This window comes from Pristiophorus japonicus, chromosome 14, assembly GCF_044704955.1.
Source record: "Pristiophorus japonicus isolate sPriJap1 chromosome 14, sPriJap1.hap1, whole genome shotgun sequence".
Lineage (NCBI taxonomy): Eukaryota > Metazoa > Chordata > Chondrichthyes > Pristiophoridae > Pristiophorus > Pristiophorus japonicus.
The window spans coordinates 163,767,885-163,783,859 of record NC_091990.1 but is presented as its reverse complement, the minus strand read 5'-3'; the positions used below and the strand labels follow the sequence as shown (position 1 = coordinate 163,783,859).

Genomic DNA, 15,975 nt, shown 5'->3' with positions numbered 1-15,975 from the left:
AGCAGGTTCATTGGTAACTTTAAAATAGAATTGGATAAATACATGAAGAGGAAAAAATTGCAGTGCTATGGGGAGAGGGCAGGAGACTGGGACTAATTGGATAGCTCTTTCGAAGAGCAGACATGGGTTCGATGGGCTGAATGATATAGCATAGAAGGAGACCATTCTATGATTTTATAATTACTTCTCTCTTTCCAGCATTCCCATGTGTTATTAATGTGCCATTTCCACATTATTTCTCATCTCCTTCCAGCCTTCCTGCAACGTGGCTGTGTAGTGAAGACATTTTAAGATTCAGTCTGCTGTGCTGGGATTAGAGGAGCGCAGTTAAGAAAGGTGTGGATGAACCAGTAATCCCAAAACAGTATCTCCCACTTTATTTTGTACAATTTGTCTTCCATTCTATGGAGGCTACACAGCTGGCATTCCCATTACATTTTTTACTGGTTTATTTCAAATCATGATTCACACAAACATCTTTTGGAATATTGGCAAGGTTCCCACATTCTGGTTGGGATTTTACTGTCATGTTTGGAATTGCTTGCTATACCCTCACTATAAATCTCACAACATACTTGCACACTCACTACAGATACACACTCCCTAGTGTCCCAGCTAATAGCTATCCCTCAACCATCGTCAAAGATTATCTGGTCATTCTCATTGCTGTTTATGGGACCTTTCTGTGCACGATTGGCTGCCTCGGTCACCCACCTCCAACAGTGACTACACTGCATTGGCTGTAAAGTGCTAGCTTTTGAGATGTATTGAGGCCGTGAAAGCAGCTATATAAAGTTAGGTTCATTCTTTCTTTATACACAACACACGCATGCATCATATTAGAGGATCGCCTTTGGCATTGTTCATTTCAGCCAAATCCGTTTTTTGTTTGTTTATTCTGGAACCAAATTCTGTAACATTCCATTTTTTTCTATAAATTAGTGGCCTTCCTTCATATATACTTTAACCACGTCTATAATTTTTATTTCTAACCTGTTTTAAAGTCCAAGATACACATGAAGACAGTAGGCAACTTGGAGCAGACAGAAGGCAGGTATGTGGGACAAGATTGTATGAAAAGGTGCGAATTGTGGGATTCAGCAGCAGTTACAGGGGGTTTGACTTGTTTTTAAGCATTGGTGGGTGGTTCGGAGCTACAGCACTACTGTAGAGGGAATCTATGTTTGTGAAGTGTACAGCAGCATAGAGTGGCATTCGTGAGTTTGGTAAGTGGGTGAGTTCGGGCAAGTGGGGGTGACAGGTGCTGTTTTGTCTTGCTTTTCCTACCAGTCCTGACACTAGAACAGTTGATAAGGAGTGCGAGAGTAGGAGACGGAGGCCCAGAGACCAGCCCAACCAGCTTCAGACAAAGATAGAGGGGTGCGAAATCGAGAGGTGATGTCACAGCCAAGCTGATAAGTGGTTGGCTGATCGACTGGCAAGTATAACTCTCTTTTAGACTGACTTTTAGATTGGTTTAATTGGCAGCGAACTACTAAGTAGCTGTTTGGTGTTTAAGTAAATTTTAGTAAGTAAATTAATTTAAGGGTTAAGTCATGGCAGGAGAGCTCGGACCCATGTCATGCTCCTCCTGTGCTATGTGGGAAATCTGGGACACTGGAAGTGTCCCTGACTACTATGTGTGCGGGAAGTGTGTCCAGCTGCAGCTCCTGACAGACCGCATGACGGCACTGGAGCTGCGGATGGACTCACTCTGGAGCATGCGCGATGCTGAGAATGTTGTGGATAGCACATTTAGTGAGTTGGTCACACCGCAGGCAAGGGTTAGGACAGAAAGTGAATGGGTGACCAAGAGACAAGGCAAGAGCAGAAAGGTAGTGCAGGAGTCCCCTGCGGTCATCTCCCTCCAAAAGAGAAAACCGTTTTAGATACTGTTGGGGAAGATGACTTACCAGGGGAAGGCACCAGCAGCCAGGTTCATGGCACCATGGGTGGCTCTGCTGCACAGAAGGGCGGCAAAAAGAGTGGGAGAGCTATAGTGATAGGGGACTCTATTGTAAGGGGAATAGATAGGAGTTTCTGCGGCCGCAACTGAGACTCCAGGATGGTACGTTGCCTCCCTGGTGCAATGGTCAAGGATGTCTCGGAGCGGCTGCAGAGCATTCTGGAGAGGGAGGGTGAACAGCCAGTTGTCGTGGTATATGTAGTTACCAACGATATAAGTAAGAAGCGGGAAGAGGTCCTACAAGCTGAATTTAGGGAGCTAGGAGTTAAATTAAAAAGTAGGACCTCAAAGGTAGTAAGCTCTGGATTGCTACCAGTGCCATATGCTAATCAGAGTAGAGGGAGCAGGATAGTTAGAATAAATGTGTGGCTTGAGCAGTGGTGGAAGAGGGAGGGATTCAAATTCCTGGGACATTGGAACCAGTTCTGGAGAAAGTGGGACCTGTACAAAAGGATGGTCTGCACTTGGGATGTCCTGGGGGTAACATTTGCTAATGCAGTTCGGGAGTGTTTAAATTAATATGGCAGGGGGATGGGAACCTATGCAGCGAGACAGGGTGAAGTAATATGGAGTCAGAAACAGATGGTAGAAAGGTAAAAGGCAATAGTGGAAGGCCGAGTAAACAAAGGCAAGAAACAAAAAGGGCCACACTACATCATAATTCTAAAAGGACAAAGGATGTTAAAAAAAACAAGCCTGGAGGCTGTGTGTCTTAATGCAAGGAGTATCCGTAATAAGGTGGATGAATGAACTGTGCAAATAGATGTTAAAGATATGATGTGATTGGGATTACAGAGACGTGGCTCCAGGATGATCAGGGCTGGGAACTCAACATCCAAGGGTATTCAACATTCAGGATAGAATAAAAGGAAAAGGAGGTGGGGTAGCATTGCTGGTTAAAGAGGAGATTAATGCAATAGTTAGGAAGGACATTTAGCTTGGATGATGTGGAATCTATATGGGTAGAGCTGCAGAACACCAAAGGGCAAAAAACATTAGTGGGAGTTGTGTTCAGACCTCCAAACAGTAGTAGTGATGTTGGGGAGGGCATCAAACAGGAAATTAGGGGTGCATGCAATAAAGGTGCAGCAGTTATCATGGGTGACTTTAATATGCATATAGATTGGGCTAACCAAACTGGAAACAATACGGTGGAGGAGGATTTCCTGGAGTGCATAAGGGATGGTTTTCTGGACCAATATGTCGAGGAACCAACTAAGGGGGAGGCCATTTTAGACTGGGTGTTGTGTAATGAGAGAGGATTAATTAGCAATCTCGTTGTGCAAGGCCCCTTGGGGAAGAGTGACCATAATATGGTGGAATTATACATTAGGATGGAGAATGAAACAGTTAATTCAAAGACCATGGTCCAGAACTTAAAGAAGGGTAACTTTGAAGGTATGAGGCGTGAATTGGCTAGGATAGATTGGCGAATGATACTTAAGGGGTTGACAGTGGATGGGGAATGGCAGACATTTCGAGACCGCATGGATGAAATACAGCAATTGTACATCCCAGTCTGGCATAAAAATAAAAAAGGGAAGGTGGCTCAACCGTGGCTATCAAGGGAAATCAGGGATAGTATTAAAGCCAAGGAAGTGGCATACAAATTGGCCAGAAATAGCAGCGAACCCGGGGACTGGGATAAATTTAGAACTCAGCAGAGGGGGACAAAGGGTTTGATTAGGGCAGGGAAAATAGAGTACGAGAGGAAGCTTGCAGGGAACAGTAAGACAGATTGTAAAAGTTTCTATAGATATGTAAAGAGAAAAAGGTTAGTAAGACAAATGTAGGTCCCCTGCAGTCAGAATCAGGGGAAGTCATAATGGGGAACAAAGAAACGGCAGACCAATTAAACAAGTACTTTGTGTCCTCCTTAGTGAATACCGAACCAAACAACCTTCCGGATATAAAAGGGGTCAGAGGGTCAAGTGACAAGGAGGAACTGAGGGAAATCCTTATTAGTCAGGAAACTGTGTTGGGGAAATTGATGGGATTGAAGGCCGATAAATCCCCAGGGCCTGATGGACTGCATCCCAGAGTACTTAAGGAGATGGCCTTGGAAATAGCAGATGTATTGATAGTCATTTTCCAACATTCCATAGACTCTGGATCAGTTCCTATGGAGTGAAGGTTAGCCAATGTAACCCCATTTTTTAAAAAAGGAGGGAGAGAGAAAACAGGGAATTACATACCGGTCAGCCCGACATCGGTAGTGGGTAAAATGATGGAATCAATTATTAAGGATGTCATAGCAGCGCATTTGGAAAGAGTTGATCATTGTACATTAATGATTTAGACGAGGGGATTAAATGTAGTATCTCCAAATTTGGGGATGACACTAAGTTGGGTGGCAGGTGTGAGCTGCGAGGAGGTTGCTATGAGGCTGCACAGTGACTTGGATAGGTTAGGTGAGTGGGCAAATGCATGGCTGATGAAGTATAATGTGGATAAATGTGAGGTTATCCACTTTGGTGGTGAAAACAGAGAGACAGACTATTATCTGAATGGTGACAGATTAGGAAAAGGGGAGGTGCAACGAGACCTGGGTGTCATGGTACATCAGTCATTGAAGATTGGCATACAGGTACTGCAGGCGGTTAAGAAAGCAAATGGCATGTTGGCCTTCATAGCGAGGGGATTTGAGTACAGGGGTAGGGAGGTGTTACTACAGTTGTACAGGGCCTTGGTGAGGCCACACCTGGAGTATTGTGTACAGTTTTGGTCTCCTAACTTGAGGAAGGACATTCTTGCTATTGAGGGAGTGCAGCGAAGGTTCACCAGATGGCGGGACTGACATATCAAGAAAGACTGGATCAACTGGGCTTGTATTCACTGGAGTTCAGAAGAATGAGAGGGGATCTCATCGAAACGTTTAAAACTCTGACGGGTTTAGACAGGTTCGATGCAGGAAGAATGTTCCCAATGTTGGGGAAGTCCAGAACCAGGGGTCACAGTCTCAGGATAAGGGGTAATCCATTTAGGACTGAGATGAGGAGAAATTTCTTCACCCAGAGAGTGGTGAACCTGTGCAATTCTCTACCACAGAAAGTTGTTGAGGCCAATTCATTAAATATATTCAAAAAGGAGTTAGATGTAGTCCTTACTACTAGGGGAAGCAAGGGATATGGCGAGAAAGCAGGAATGTGGTACTGAAGTTGCATGTTCAGCCATGAACTCATTGAATGGCGGTGCAGGCTCGAAGGGCCGAATCGCTTACTCCTGCACCTATTTTCTATGTTTCTATGTTTACATTGGCAGAGTACTGGGAAGGGGTCCTGTGGTCTGGGACTGATTATCTTAGGGGTGTTGTTTTGGCAAGAAGGGGGTTCTGAGGTCTGGGATGGCAGGGCCAGCGTTTGGGAATAGGAGAGTGGGTACCAGCATTGAAGGAGGAGGTCTTTCGGATGTGGGAGCAATTCAAGGGGAGCCTCCAGGTATGAAAGCAGTTGGAGATGGGCTTCGAGGCTGTGATACTGGTGGGAGGAGAGTTAGAGTTTGGATAAGTGGTGGGTGTGGGAAGGGAGTAAGATAATGGGACTAAAGGAAGATAAATCCCCTGGACCCGATGGCTTGCATCCTAGGGTCTTAAGAGAAGTAGTGGCAGGGATTGTGGATGCATTGGTTGTAATTTACCAAAATTCCCTGGATTCTTGCGAGGTCCCAGCAGATTGGAAAACTGCAAATGTAACGCCCCTATTTTAAAAAGGAGGCAGACAAAAAGCAGGAAACTATAGACCAGTTAGCCTAACATCTGTGGTTGGGAAAATGTTGGAGTCCATTATTAAAGAAGCAGTAGCAGGACATTTGGAAAAGCAAAATTCGGTCAGGCAGAGTCAGCATGGATTTATGAAGGGGAAGTCATGATTGACAAATTTGCTGGAGTTCTTTGAAGATGTAACAAACAGGGTGGATAAAGGGGAACCAGTGGATATGGTGTATTTGGATTTCCAGAAGGCATTTGACAAGGTGCCACATAAAAGGTTACTGCACAAGATAAAAGTTCACGGGGGTAATATATTAGCAAGGATAGAGGATTGGATAACTAACAGAAAACAGAGAGTCAGGATCAATGGTTCATTCTCTGGTTGGCAAACAGTAACTAGTGGGGTGCCGCAGGGATCAGTGCTGGGACCCCAACTATTTACAATGTATATTAACGACTTGGAAGAAGGGACTAAGTGTAACGTAGCCAAGCTTGCTGATGATACAAGGATGGAAGGAAAAGCAATGCGTGAGGAGGACACAAAAAATCTGCAAACTGACATAGGCAGGCTTAGTGAATGGGCAAAAATTTGGCAGATGGAGTATAATGTTGGAAAGTGTGAGGTCATGCACCTTGGCAGAAAAAAATCAAAGAGCAAGTTATTACTTAAATGGAGAAAGATTGCAAAGTGCCTCAGTACAGCGGGACCTGGGGGTACTTGTGCATGAAACACAAAAGGATTGTATGCAGGTACAGCAAGTGATCAGGAAGGCCAATGGTATCTTGGCCTTTATTGCAAAGGGGATGGAGTATAAAAGCAGGGAAGTCTTACTACAGCTATACAGGGTATTGGTGAGGTCACACCTGGGATACTGCATGCAGTTTTGGTTTCCATATTTACGAAAGGATATACTTGCTTTGGAGGCAGTTCAGAGAAGAGATGAGGGGGTTGACTTATGAGGAAAGGTTGAGTAGGTTGGACCTCTGCTCATTGGAATTCAGAAGAATGAAAGGTGATCTTATTGAAACGTACTAGATTATGAGGGGGCTTAACAAGGTGGATGCAGAGAGGATGTTTCCACTGATAGGGTAGATTAGAACTAGAGGGCATAATCTTAGATTAAGGGCCCACCCATTTAAAACAGAGATGAGGAGAAATTTCTTCTCTCAGAGGGTTGTAAATCTATGAAATTCGCTGCCTCAGAGAGCTATGAAAACTGGGACATTGAATAAATTTAAGACAGAAATAGACAGTTTCTTAAATGATAAGGGGTTATGGGGAGCGGGCAGGGAAGTGGATCAGAGTACATGATCAGATCAGCCATGATCTTATTAAATGGCGGGGCAGACTCGAGGGGTCGTATGTCCTACTCCTGCTCCTATTTCTTATGTTCTTATGTTCTAAGCTCGACACCTTCCAGGACAAAGCAGCCCACTTGATTGTCTCCCCATCCACCACCTTAAACATTCACTCCCTCCACCACCGACGTACCATGGCTGCAGTGTGTACCATCTACAAGATGCACTGCAGCAACTCGCCAAGGCTTCTTCGGCAGCACCTCCCAAACCCGCGACCTCTACCACCTAGAAGGACAAGGGCAGCAGGCGCATGGGAACACCATCACCTCCACATTCCCCTCCAAGTCACACACCATCCTGACTTGGAAATATATCGCCGTTTCTTTATCGTCGCTGGGTCAAAGTCCCAGAACTCCCTCCCCAACAGCACTGTGGGAGCACCTTCATCACACTGACTGCAGCGGTTCAAGGCAGCTCAGCACCAGCTTCTCAAGGGGCAATTAGGGATGGGCAATAAATGCCGGCCTTGCCAGCAACGCCCACATCCCGGAACGAATAATAATAACAAAATCTGCAGTTTATAGTGCTCCCTGGAGACTCAGTAGGCAACTGCATCATCCAGCCTCAGGTTCAATCCCTCATGGGCACTGAGTTAGCCAATCTCACCTGGGCAGTTGTTCGAGAGGAAGAAATCGCCACATTTGGCTTCAGCACACCTGGCTACAGAGGTGAAACAGCAGACAGACCTTCTGTCACTGACTGCTGTCTGTAAACTGGATGGATTCTGTCTGCTAATGTAGGCTGGTGACAACAGCAGTGGCATCATAGAAACATAGAAACATAGAAAATAGGTGCAGGTGTAGGCCATTCGGCCCTTCTAGCCTGCACTGCCATTCAATGAGTTCATGGCTGAACATGCAACTTCAGTACCCCATTCCTGCTTTCTCGCCATACCCCTTGATCCCCCTAGTAGTAAGGACGACATCCAACTCCTTTTTGAATATATTTAGTGAATTGGCCTCAACAACTTTCTGTGGTAGAGAATTCCATAGGTTCACCACTCTCTGGGTGAAGAAGTTTCTCCTCATCTCGGTCCTAAATGGCTTACCCCTTATCCTTAGACTGTGACCCCTGGTTCTGGACTTCCCCAACATTGGGAACATCCTTCCTGCATCTAACCTGTCTAAACCCGTCAGAATTTTAAACGTTTCTATGAGATCCCCTCTCATTCTTCTGAACTCCAGTGAATACAAGCCCAGTTGATCCAGTCTTTCTTGATATGTCAGTCCCGCCATCCCGGGAATCAGTCGGTTGAACCTTCGCTGCACTCCCTCAATAGCAAGAATGTCCTTCCTCAAGTTAGGAGAACAAAACTGTACACAATACTCCAGGTGTAGCCTCATCGAGGCCCTTTACAACTATAGTAACATCTTTCTGCCCCTGTACTCAAATCCCTTCGCTATGAATGCCAACATGCTATTTGCTTTCTTAGCCGCCTGCTGTACCTGCATGCCAACCTTCAATGACTGATGTACCATGACACCCAGGTCTCGTTGCACCTCCCCTTTTCCTAATGTGTCACCATTCAGATAATAGGCTGTCTCTCTGTTTTCACCACCAAAGTGGATAACCTCACATTTATCCACATTATACTTCATCTGCCATGCATTTGCCCACTCACCTAACCTATCCAAGTCACTCTGCAGCCTTATAGCATCCTCCTCGCAGCTCACACTGCCACCCAACTTAGTGTCATCCGCAAATTTGGAGATACTACATTTAATCCCCTCGTCTAAATCATTAATGTACAATGTAAACAGCTGGGGCCCCAGCACAGAACATTGCGGTACCCCACTAGTCACTGCCTGCCATTCTAAAAAGTACCCATTTACTTCTACTCTTTGCTTCCTGTCTGCCAACCAGTTCTCAATCCACTTCAGCACACTACCCCCAATCCCATGTGCTTTAACTTTGCACATTAATCTCTTGCGTGGGACCTTGTCGAAAGCCTTCTGAAAGTTCAAATACACCACATCAACTGGTTCTCCCTTGTCCACTCGACTGGAAACATCCTCAAAAAATTTCAGAAGATTTGTCAAGCATGATTTCCCTTTCACAAATCCATGCTGACTTGGACCTATCATGTCACCTCTTTCCAAATGCGCTGCTATGACATCCTTAATAATTGATTCCATCATTTTACCCACTACCGATGTCAGGCTGACCAATCTATAATTCCCTGTTTTCTCTCGCCCTCCTTTTTTAAAAAGTGGGGTTACATTGGCTACCCTCCACTCCATAGGAACTGATCCAGAGTCTATGGAATGTTGGAAAATGACTGTCAATGCATCCGCTATTTCCAAGGCCACCTCCTTAAGTACTCTGGGATGCAGTCCATCAGGCCCTGGGAATTTATCTGCCTTCAATCCCATCAATTTCCCCAACACAATTTCCCGACTAATAAGGATTTCCCTCAGTTCCTCCTTCTTACTAGACCCTCTGACCCCTTTTATATCCGGAAGGTTGTTTGTGTCCTCCTTAGTGAATACCGAACCAAAGTACTTGTTCAATTGGTCTGTCATTTCTTTGTTCCCCGTTATGACTTCCCCTGATTCTGACTGCAGGGGACCTACGTTTGTCTTTGCTAACCTTTTTCTCTTTACATATCTATAGAAACTTTTGCAGTCCGTCTTAATGTTCCCTGCAAGCTTCCTCTTGTACTCCATTTTCCCTGCCCTAATCAAACCCTCTGTCCTCCTCTGCTGAGTTCTAAATTTCGCTCAGTCCCCGGGTTCGCTGCTATTTCTGGCCAATTTGTATGCCACTTCCTTGGCTTTAATACTATCCCTGATTTCCCTTGATAGCCACGGTTGAGCCACCTTCCCTTTTTTATTTTTATGCCAGACAGGGATGTACAATTGCTGTATTTCATCCATGCGGTCTCTAAATGTCTGCCATTGCCCATCCACTGTCAATCCCTTAAGTATCATTCGCCAATCTATCCTAGCCAATTCACGCCTCATAGCTTCAAATTTACCCTTCTTTAAGTTCTGGACCATGGTCTCTGAATTAACTGTTTCATTCTCCATCCTAATGTAGAATTCCACCATATTATGGTCACTCTTCCCCAAGGAACCTTGCACATTGCTAATTAATCCTCTCTCATTACACAACACCCAGTCTAAGATGGCCTCCCCCCTAGTTGGTTCCTCGACATATTGGTCTAGAAAATCATCCCTTATGCACTCCAGGAAATCCTCCTCCACTGTATTGCTTCCAGTTTGGTAAGCCCAATCTATATGCATCTTAAAGTCACCCATGATAACTGCTGCACCTTTATTGCATGCACCCCTAATTTCCTGTTTGATGCCCTCCCCAACATCACTACTACTGTTTGGAGGTCTGTACACAACTCCAGGGACATATGTAGTAGAAATATTCATTCTATACAGGGTGGCACTAGGAGTCTGCAATTTTCTTTCCCAATTTTCTCTCCTCTGGAAGACAACGAGTTTTGTCAGGTTACATTTCAATACACATTGGCAGGAGTGGCAGCATCATTACCTCATCCTCTTCATGTGTGAATCTAGATAGTGTCAGTAGTCTGTTGGACAATTGAGGGGACATCATAGCTCAGCCCAATCCTGTTCTCACCCTATATTCAGATGTGACTTTTATAGCAGGGTGTCAATGTATAACAAGTAAGAGCAGGAAATGGGTTCGATTCTTCCTTACTCTAGCCCAGCAAATTAAGGCCAGCGGTAGCACCCTAGTTGCTGCTCTGGCTGAGATCAGTTAACTCAGTACAGGCCAGAGATTGTGTATAATCTGTTTGCCTCAATGCCACACTAGGTACCCATTTATCTACTCAGTTATCGCACAACTCAATTCATTTCCTTTTAAAAACTTGAATGTTTAGGAGTTGCTGGGTTCAAACAAATCTGTGTAACACTTGTAAGTCTGGATACTACCAGAGAAAGACCACAGCCAGGGAACTTTCCCTGAACTCGGGTGGGGCTGTAAACTTGAGGAAGCCACAGCTGATGCCTGAGTTAGCACAAATTAGTTTACTTCTTAAAGAGGAATGTAATTCATTGGGGGAAGAGAGTGTGTAAATGTAATTGATTACTAAAAGTACTCTACAAGTTCATATTAAAAAAGAGGAATATAAATATTTGTTGACTTTTTTCTTCAAATGTCAATAGCTTGCCATCAGGTCAGGCCCCCTCCTCACCAACGGGTCACATTATGGTGTAGTTGATGGGGAGCATTCTGGAACAACTCCAAAGAATGGAATGACAAATGCAACTTTGATCCCAAGACAAACTGGCCAAACCCAAGGATGCTGAACAGGTATTTTTGTGGATATAAAATGCAACAGACCCCACTAGACATTCCTTTCCCTTTACAGCAACATTAGCCAGTTGTGGCTAATTGCATTTTTGATTACTAAATAAAAAATGAGTAATAGGCACCGTCGTTGAGCATGTGATCTCAATACTCAGTCACATGATGTATGCATGTGTCCTTTAACCCATTTGTGCATTTGTTGGTAAAATGGTAAGCTGAAAGGCACAGTGTGCAAGTGTTTTTTTTATTCATTTCTTAGTCACTGATTATTAATTGTCTGCTAAAACGGTGTGTAACATGAGTGTAAAAGCTGGAGTTCAGCACCATGGAAACACAAGTTGGAGAGGGGAGCTATCATCATGATCAGCTCGACCAATCGGACTATCCACTCCAGGCCAGCAGAAGAAAGCAAACCAACCAATAACGAGCAGGTGCAAAGGACGGCCAGCATCCAACCGTGTCCTGGTGAGCAGGGGCGGGTATGGCACCGCCTGTTGGGCAAGTCAGCAATCACTTTGAAGTCAAAGTACAAGTAGAATGTCCGAAATCCTGAGTTCTAAAAACCGTAATTGTCCGAAAAGCCGACATTGTGCAAATTGCAAGAGTCGTTGTTCGGAATTCGGAAATATTTCCCGAAAACCAGACTTTTAAGCTGCACATACCTTTTTCCAAACAGGAATCCAAAAAAATACACAGCCCGGCACAGTCCGGCCTCAAGGTTGCCATATTCGGGCTGTTGGATGTATTGCTCCGAAATCCGGAAATACCCGAAAGTTGGTCCAAGGGTTTCCAGATTCGGGACGTCGGATTGTCTCCGAAATCCAGAAATACCCGAAACTCAGCCCAAGGGTTTCCGGATTCGGGACATCAGCTTTCTTCTCCGAACTCCGGAATGGCCTCGGTCCAGAGGTTTCCGGTTTTGGGATGTTATACTTGTACCACTCGCAACTGCTGGACACAATCCTAGAAGCTGCACAAAGATGAACAGTGTCTGATAAATTCATTTCAGAATTCCAAACTTTGGTGAAAGAGCAAGACTGTAATATTTCGCACCGAATAGTGGTAGATATTTGTTAAGTGAATATACACGTGATGTACCTGTATTGCATGCATGGTGAATTCTACTGAAATGAGTGCATGTAGCTAAAATGATGTTACTGTAGCCATGCCTGTGGCTAGTCAGAGATTTGTATTGAGCAACATTGCTTTACGGCATGTACAAGTAATATTAGATAGTTTGCACATATTGAGCCAAGCAGCACTGAGTCTGCACTCACACTGTAATTAACCCACTAAAAGGTTCCAAAAATAAATGGTCTTTGATTAAATGCAGAAACACACCAAAAAAGGTCACATGCAACCATAGCATCTGTAGTCGCAGACCATCAGAGGACAAAAAAAGGACTCCAGCAATGCTAAAGAGTAAACTAGTCAACAACACCCAAGGCATACAGACCAGAAGGTTCCAGGCTCAATTCCCGCTCGGTGACTGATTTCGCTGATGACGGATAGGGGAGCAGTTGGGAAGCTAAATTGGCCTCGAAGCTCTTAGACTAGGGAGGCCAGAAGTTCATGAGTCTCTCCACCAACTCTGACTGGAAAGTGTGGATAACTGGTGCCCTCCATGGTTGAATAACCTGCCAACACTCACTGTATATTTTTTTTAATTGAGAATCCTGGATGCAGGGCTTGGCTCATAGAGCAAGCCTCATCAAGGTTGAAAAGAGTAGAAGATAAGGAAAACAGAAAAAGTTACAATTAGATAAAGCCAAGCTTGGTCTTTAAAAGAACATGGATTGTAAGAAGAAAGGCAGAGTGAGGGGTAAGGAATTTCAGTTTTGAGGTCTGGGAGAGATTGAATTAGAGTAGGGGGTGATGTGATCAGTCTTGATTTCAACACAATGAGGATGGAGCAAGGAGGAATACCATCTAAGTCAATGTATTAGTAGGGTCTGGGCTCTTGTAGGATGGATGACATCCTGGGTAAGATACCAGAAAATTGCCAGATCCTAACTATATCCTAGCAAGATGGCAGTATCTTCAGGAGAGAAATCAGAGGGTGGAAGAAAACTATGATTATTTAACACTCTGTGTTATTATCTGTTTAATCAGCCAGTGCTTACCTGTAGGTAGGGCATTTACAGACTGGACTGCAGCCACCTCACACCCACACTTCCCTTCCATGCTTGGAGGTAGAACGGTCCCTCTCAATCTTACTTCATAACCTACCTCGTGGTAACCCCTCACAAAGATCAGCCCCGAGGGCCGCTAACTTAGCCTGCAGCTCGGTCTACATCTCACTGATGTCTCTGGTATATCAGTTCACTGACCCACAATGGCATTAATACAGAACTTCTAGACGTCCCAGCCTTAAGTGCGTGCAAGGTTTGACACGGGAAAGGTGCGGGGAAACCAGGCAACTGCCCGCGAGGATGAGCGCTTGAAACTGACCAACAAATTCTAAATTACTCAACAACCTACGTCAGTGACCAGACTAAACTTCCGAACTTCAATGCAAATAGCCCACTTAGAACTACACCTGCATAGCCACCAAAACATATAGACATGTGACATGTCTCATCAATTAGAAATATATGGGTTAATAAATGACAACCAGCACTGATTTGTTAAAGGAAAATAGTGTTTGACTGACTTGATCGAATTCTTTGATGAAGTAACAGAGAGGGTTGATGAAGGTAACGTGGTTGATGTTATGTAGATGGACTTTCAAAACGTGTTTGATAAAGTACCACATAATAAGACATGTTTGGAAAATTGAAGCCCATGGAATTAAAGGGGCAACGGCTAAGAGACGGAAAGCAGTGGTGAACAGTTGTTTTTCTATGATTCCGTGATCCCCAATCAATTCCCCCCCCCCGCCCCCCTCCCCCCTCCCAGGTGCTGATCCCAGAGTACAGCTCACCGGTGCTGGTCGCCTCTTGTACCTCACTCATGTAACACATTTTTCAAATGCGAATCTTGACTATTTGTTGGCAACCTATTTGATGGGGTGGGGGTGGCGCGGAGGTAGTGATGTGGGGGTTGTTAGGAAGATAAAGTAACAGCAGAGTCTGAACCTCACCAAGTATTTTTGAGGTGGTCAGTTAGTATGGATGGATAGAAGACCAAGCAACAGTGACATGCTACCTGTCCCCATCCCCTCCAGTAGAATATGGGGATTATAAATTGATGCACATTACCTGGTCTCCTCGGTGCGGGTGAATTTACTGCTGTTGGTGATCACATGTCCATCCTTACTCCACTGGATGCTTGGGTCACACCAGTTGAATTTCTGATCGTAGAGTAACTTCACTGTGCAGTTCAACACAAGCCAGGACCCAATGGGAAGATGGTAAGTCTGATTTCCAGGAGGAGACAGGAACTTAGGGGGAAGGTCACAGCTCCTGTCTAAACAAACAAACAGACACAGATCATTTAACCAACAAACTACTACATTGTAGGGATTCAGAAGGCCCTTCCACAAGAGAGTGGGGATCTAGGAGATCCCTTCTGTAGGGAAAGAACAAGGCCCTTCCGGCTGCCAGGATGCAGCCCAGCCAGGAGATGCCCAATGGTCTGTCACATCAGTCACGAGATGCAGTCTGATGAGACCTAAAGTGAGGAACAATCAGACAGATTTTACAAACAAAAAAAACTGTGCTGCTGGCATTGCTGCAGAAAGAATCAAAAATAGACATTTCTCCACACTGAATAGGTTCTGATTTATTTAACTTTCCCCCCATTTGCCCGTGCTCATATCCAGCAGGTGCTGACCAGTGATCCTGCTGGAGAGTGCTTGTGTGGAGGTTGGGGGAGGGCAGGATCAGGCTTGGGTACGATGCCTTCCAATGTCAAATAGCTTGTTGAAAAATGAAGTGTGGAAATGTGAATCACAAGAATCAGGCGGTGGGGAGAAAGAGGTAAAATATTAAAGGTTACTGATTCTGCAGAATGATAGAAATTTTCAACTAATTTCCCTGCTCATTGATAAAAATATCACAAGGCCACATCTCCACACTATCCATTATTATGCTTTTAATATCACCGGAACTGCTGTGGACCACCAGCACAAGGTAAGCAGATAAACAAGCTCTTTAGGCAAGTGTGAGAAGCGGCAAGAAACGGTAACCTGATAATTCAAGGTGAATGCAGTATTCTAATGGTCTAATGGTTAAACAGTCAGGGCGTGGACAACAGGAAAGGAAGGGTGAAAGCACGAGTAATCTCACAGATGTAATCAGTGACTGTTTAACATAACATGTCCAGAACCAGTGTGGATGTTACATTAGAGTTAATGTTTAACAGTGCACAGAACCCGATCAGGAACTGTGAGGTGGATTGCAGTGTCTCTGATAAAGGTGCAGTAATATAGACACCATGTGCATGTAAACACAGCAGCATCACCCTCCCTAAAGGGACCAATAAATAGGCTAACACAAAAGCAAAATACTGCGGATGCTGGAATCTGGAATAAAAACAGAAAATGCTGGAAATCTCAGCGGGTCAGGCTGCATCTGTGGAGAGGAAGCAGAGTTAACGTTTCAGATCAATGACCCTTCGTCAGAACTGGAGAGTGTTCGGAAAGAACAGATTTTAACAAGCACTGAAAGGGGGAGGGGAAGAAAGAACAAAAGGGAAGGTCTGTAATAGGGTG

At 44.6% G+C, this 15,975-nt stretch overlaps 1 protein-coding gene across 3 annotated transcripts in view; it reads right to left on the bottom strand.

The window, feature by feature from the left end:
* sigirr (single immunoglobulin and toll-interleukin 1 receptor (TIR) domain) overlaps positions 1-15,975 on the bottom strand; it is a 60,624-nt gene that overhangs the window by 33,580 nt on the left and 11,069 nt on the right. For all 3 annotated transcript variants that reach the window (XM_070899768.1, XM_070899767.1, XM_070899769.1), the window contains one exon: positions 14,522-14,729. In XM_070899768.1, coding sequence (XP_070755869.1) covers positions 14,522-14,729 — 208 coding nt within the window. The remainder of the gene's footprint in view (positions 1-14,521; positions 14,730-15,975) is intronic.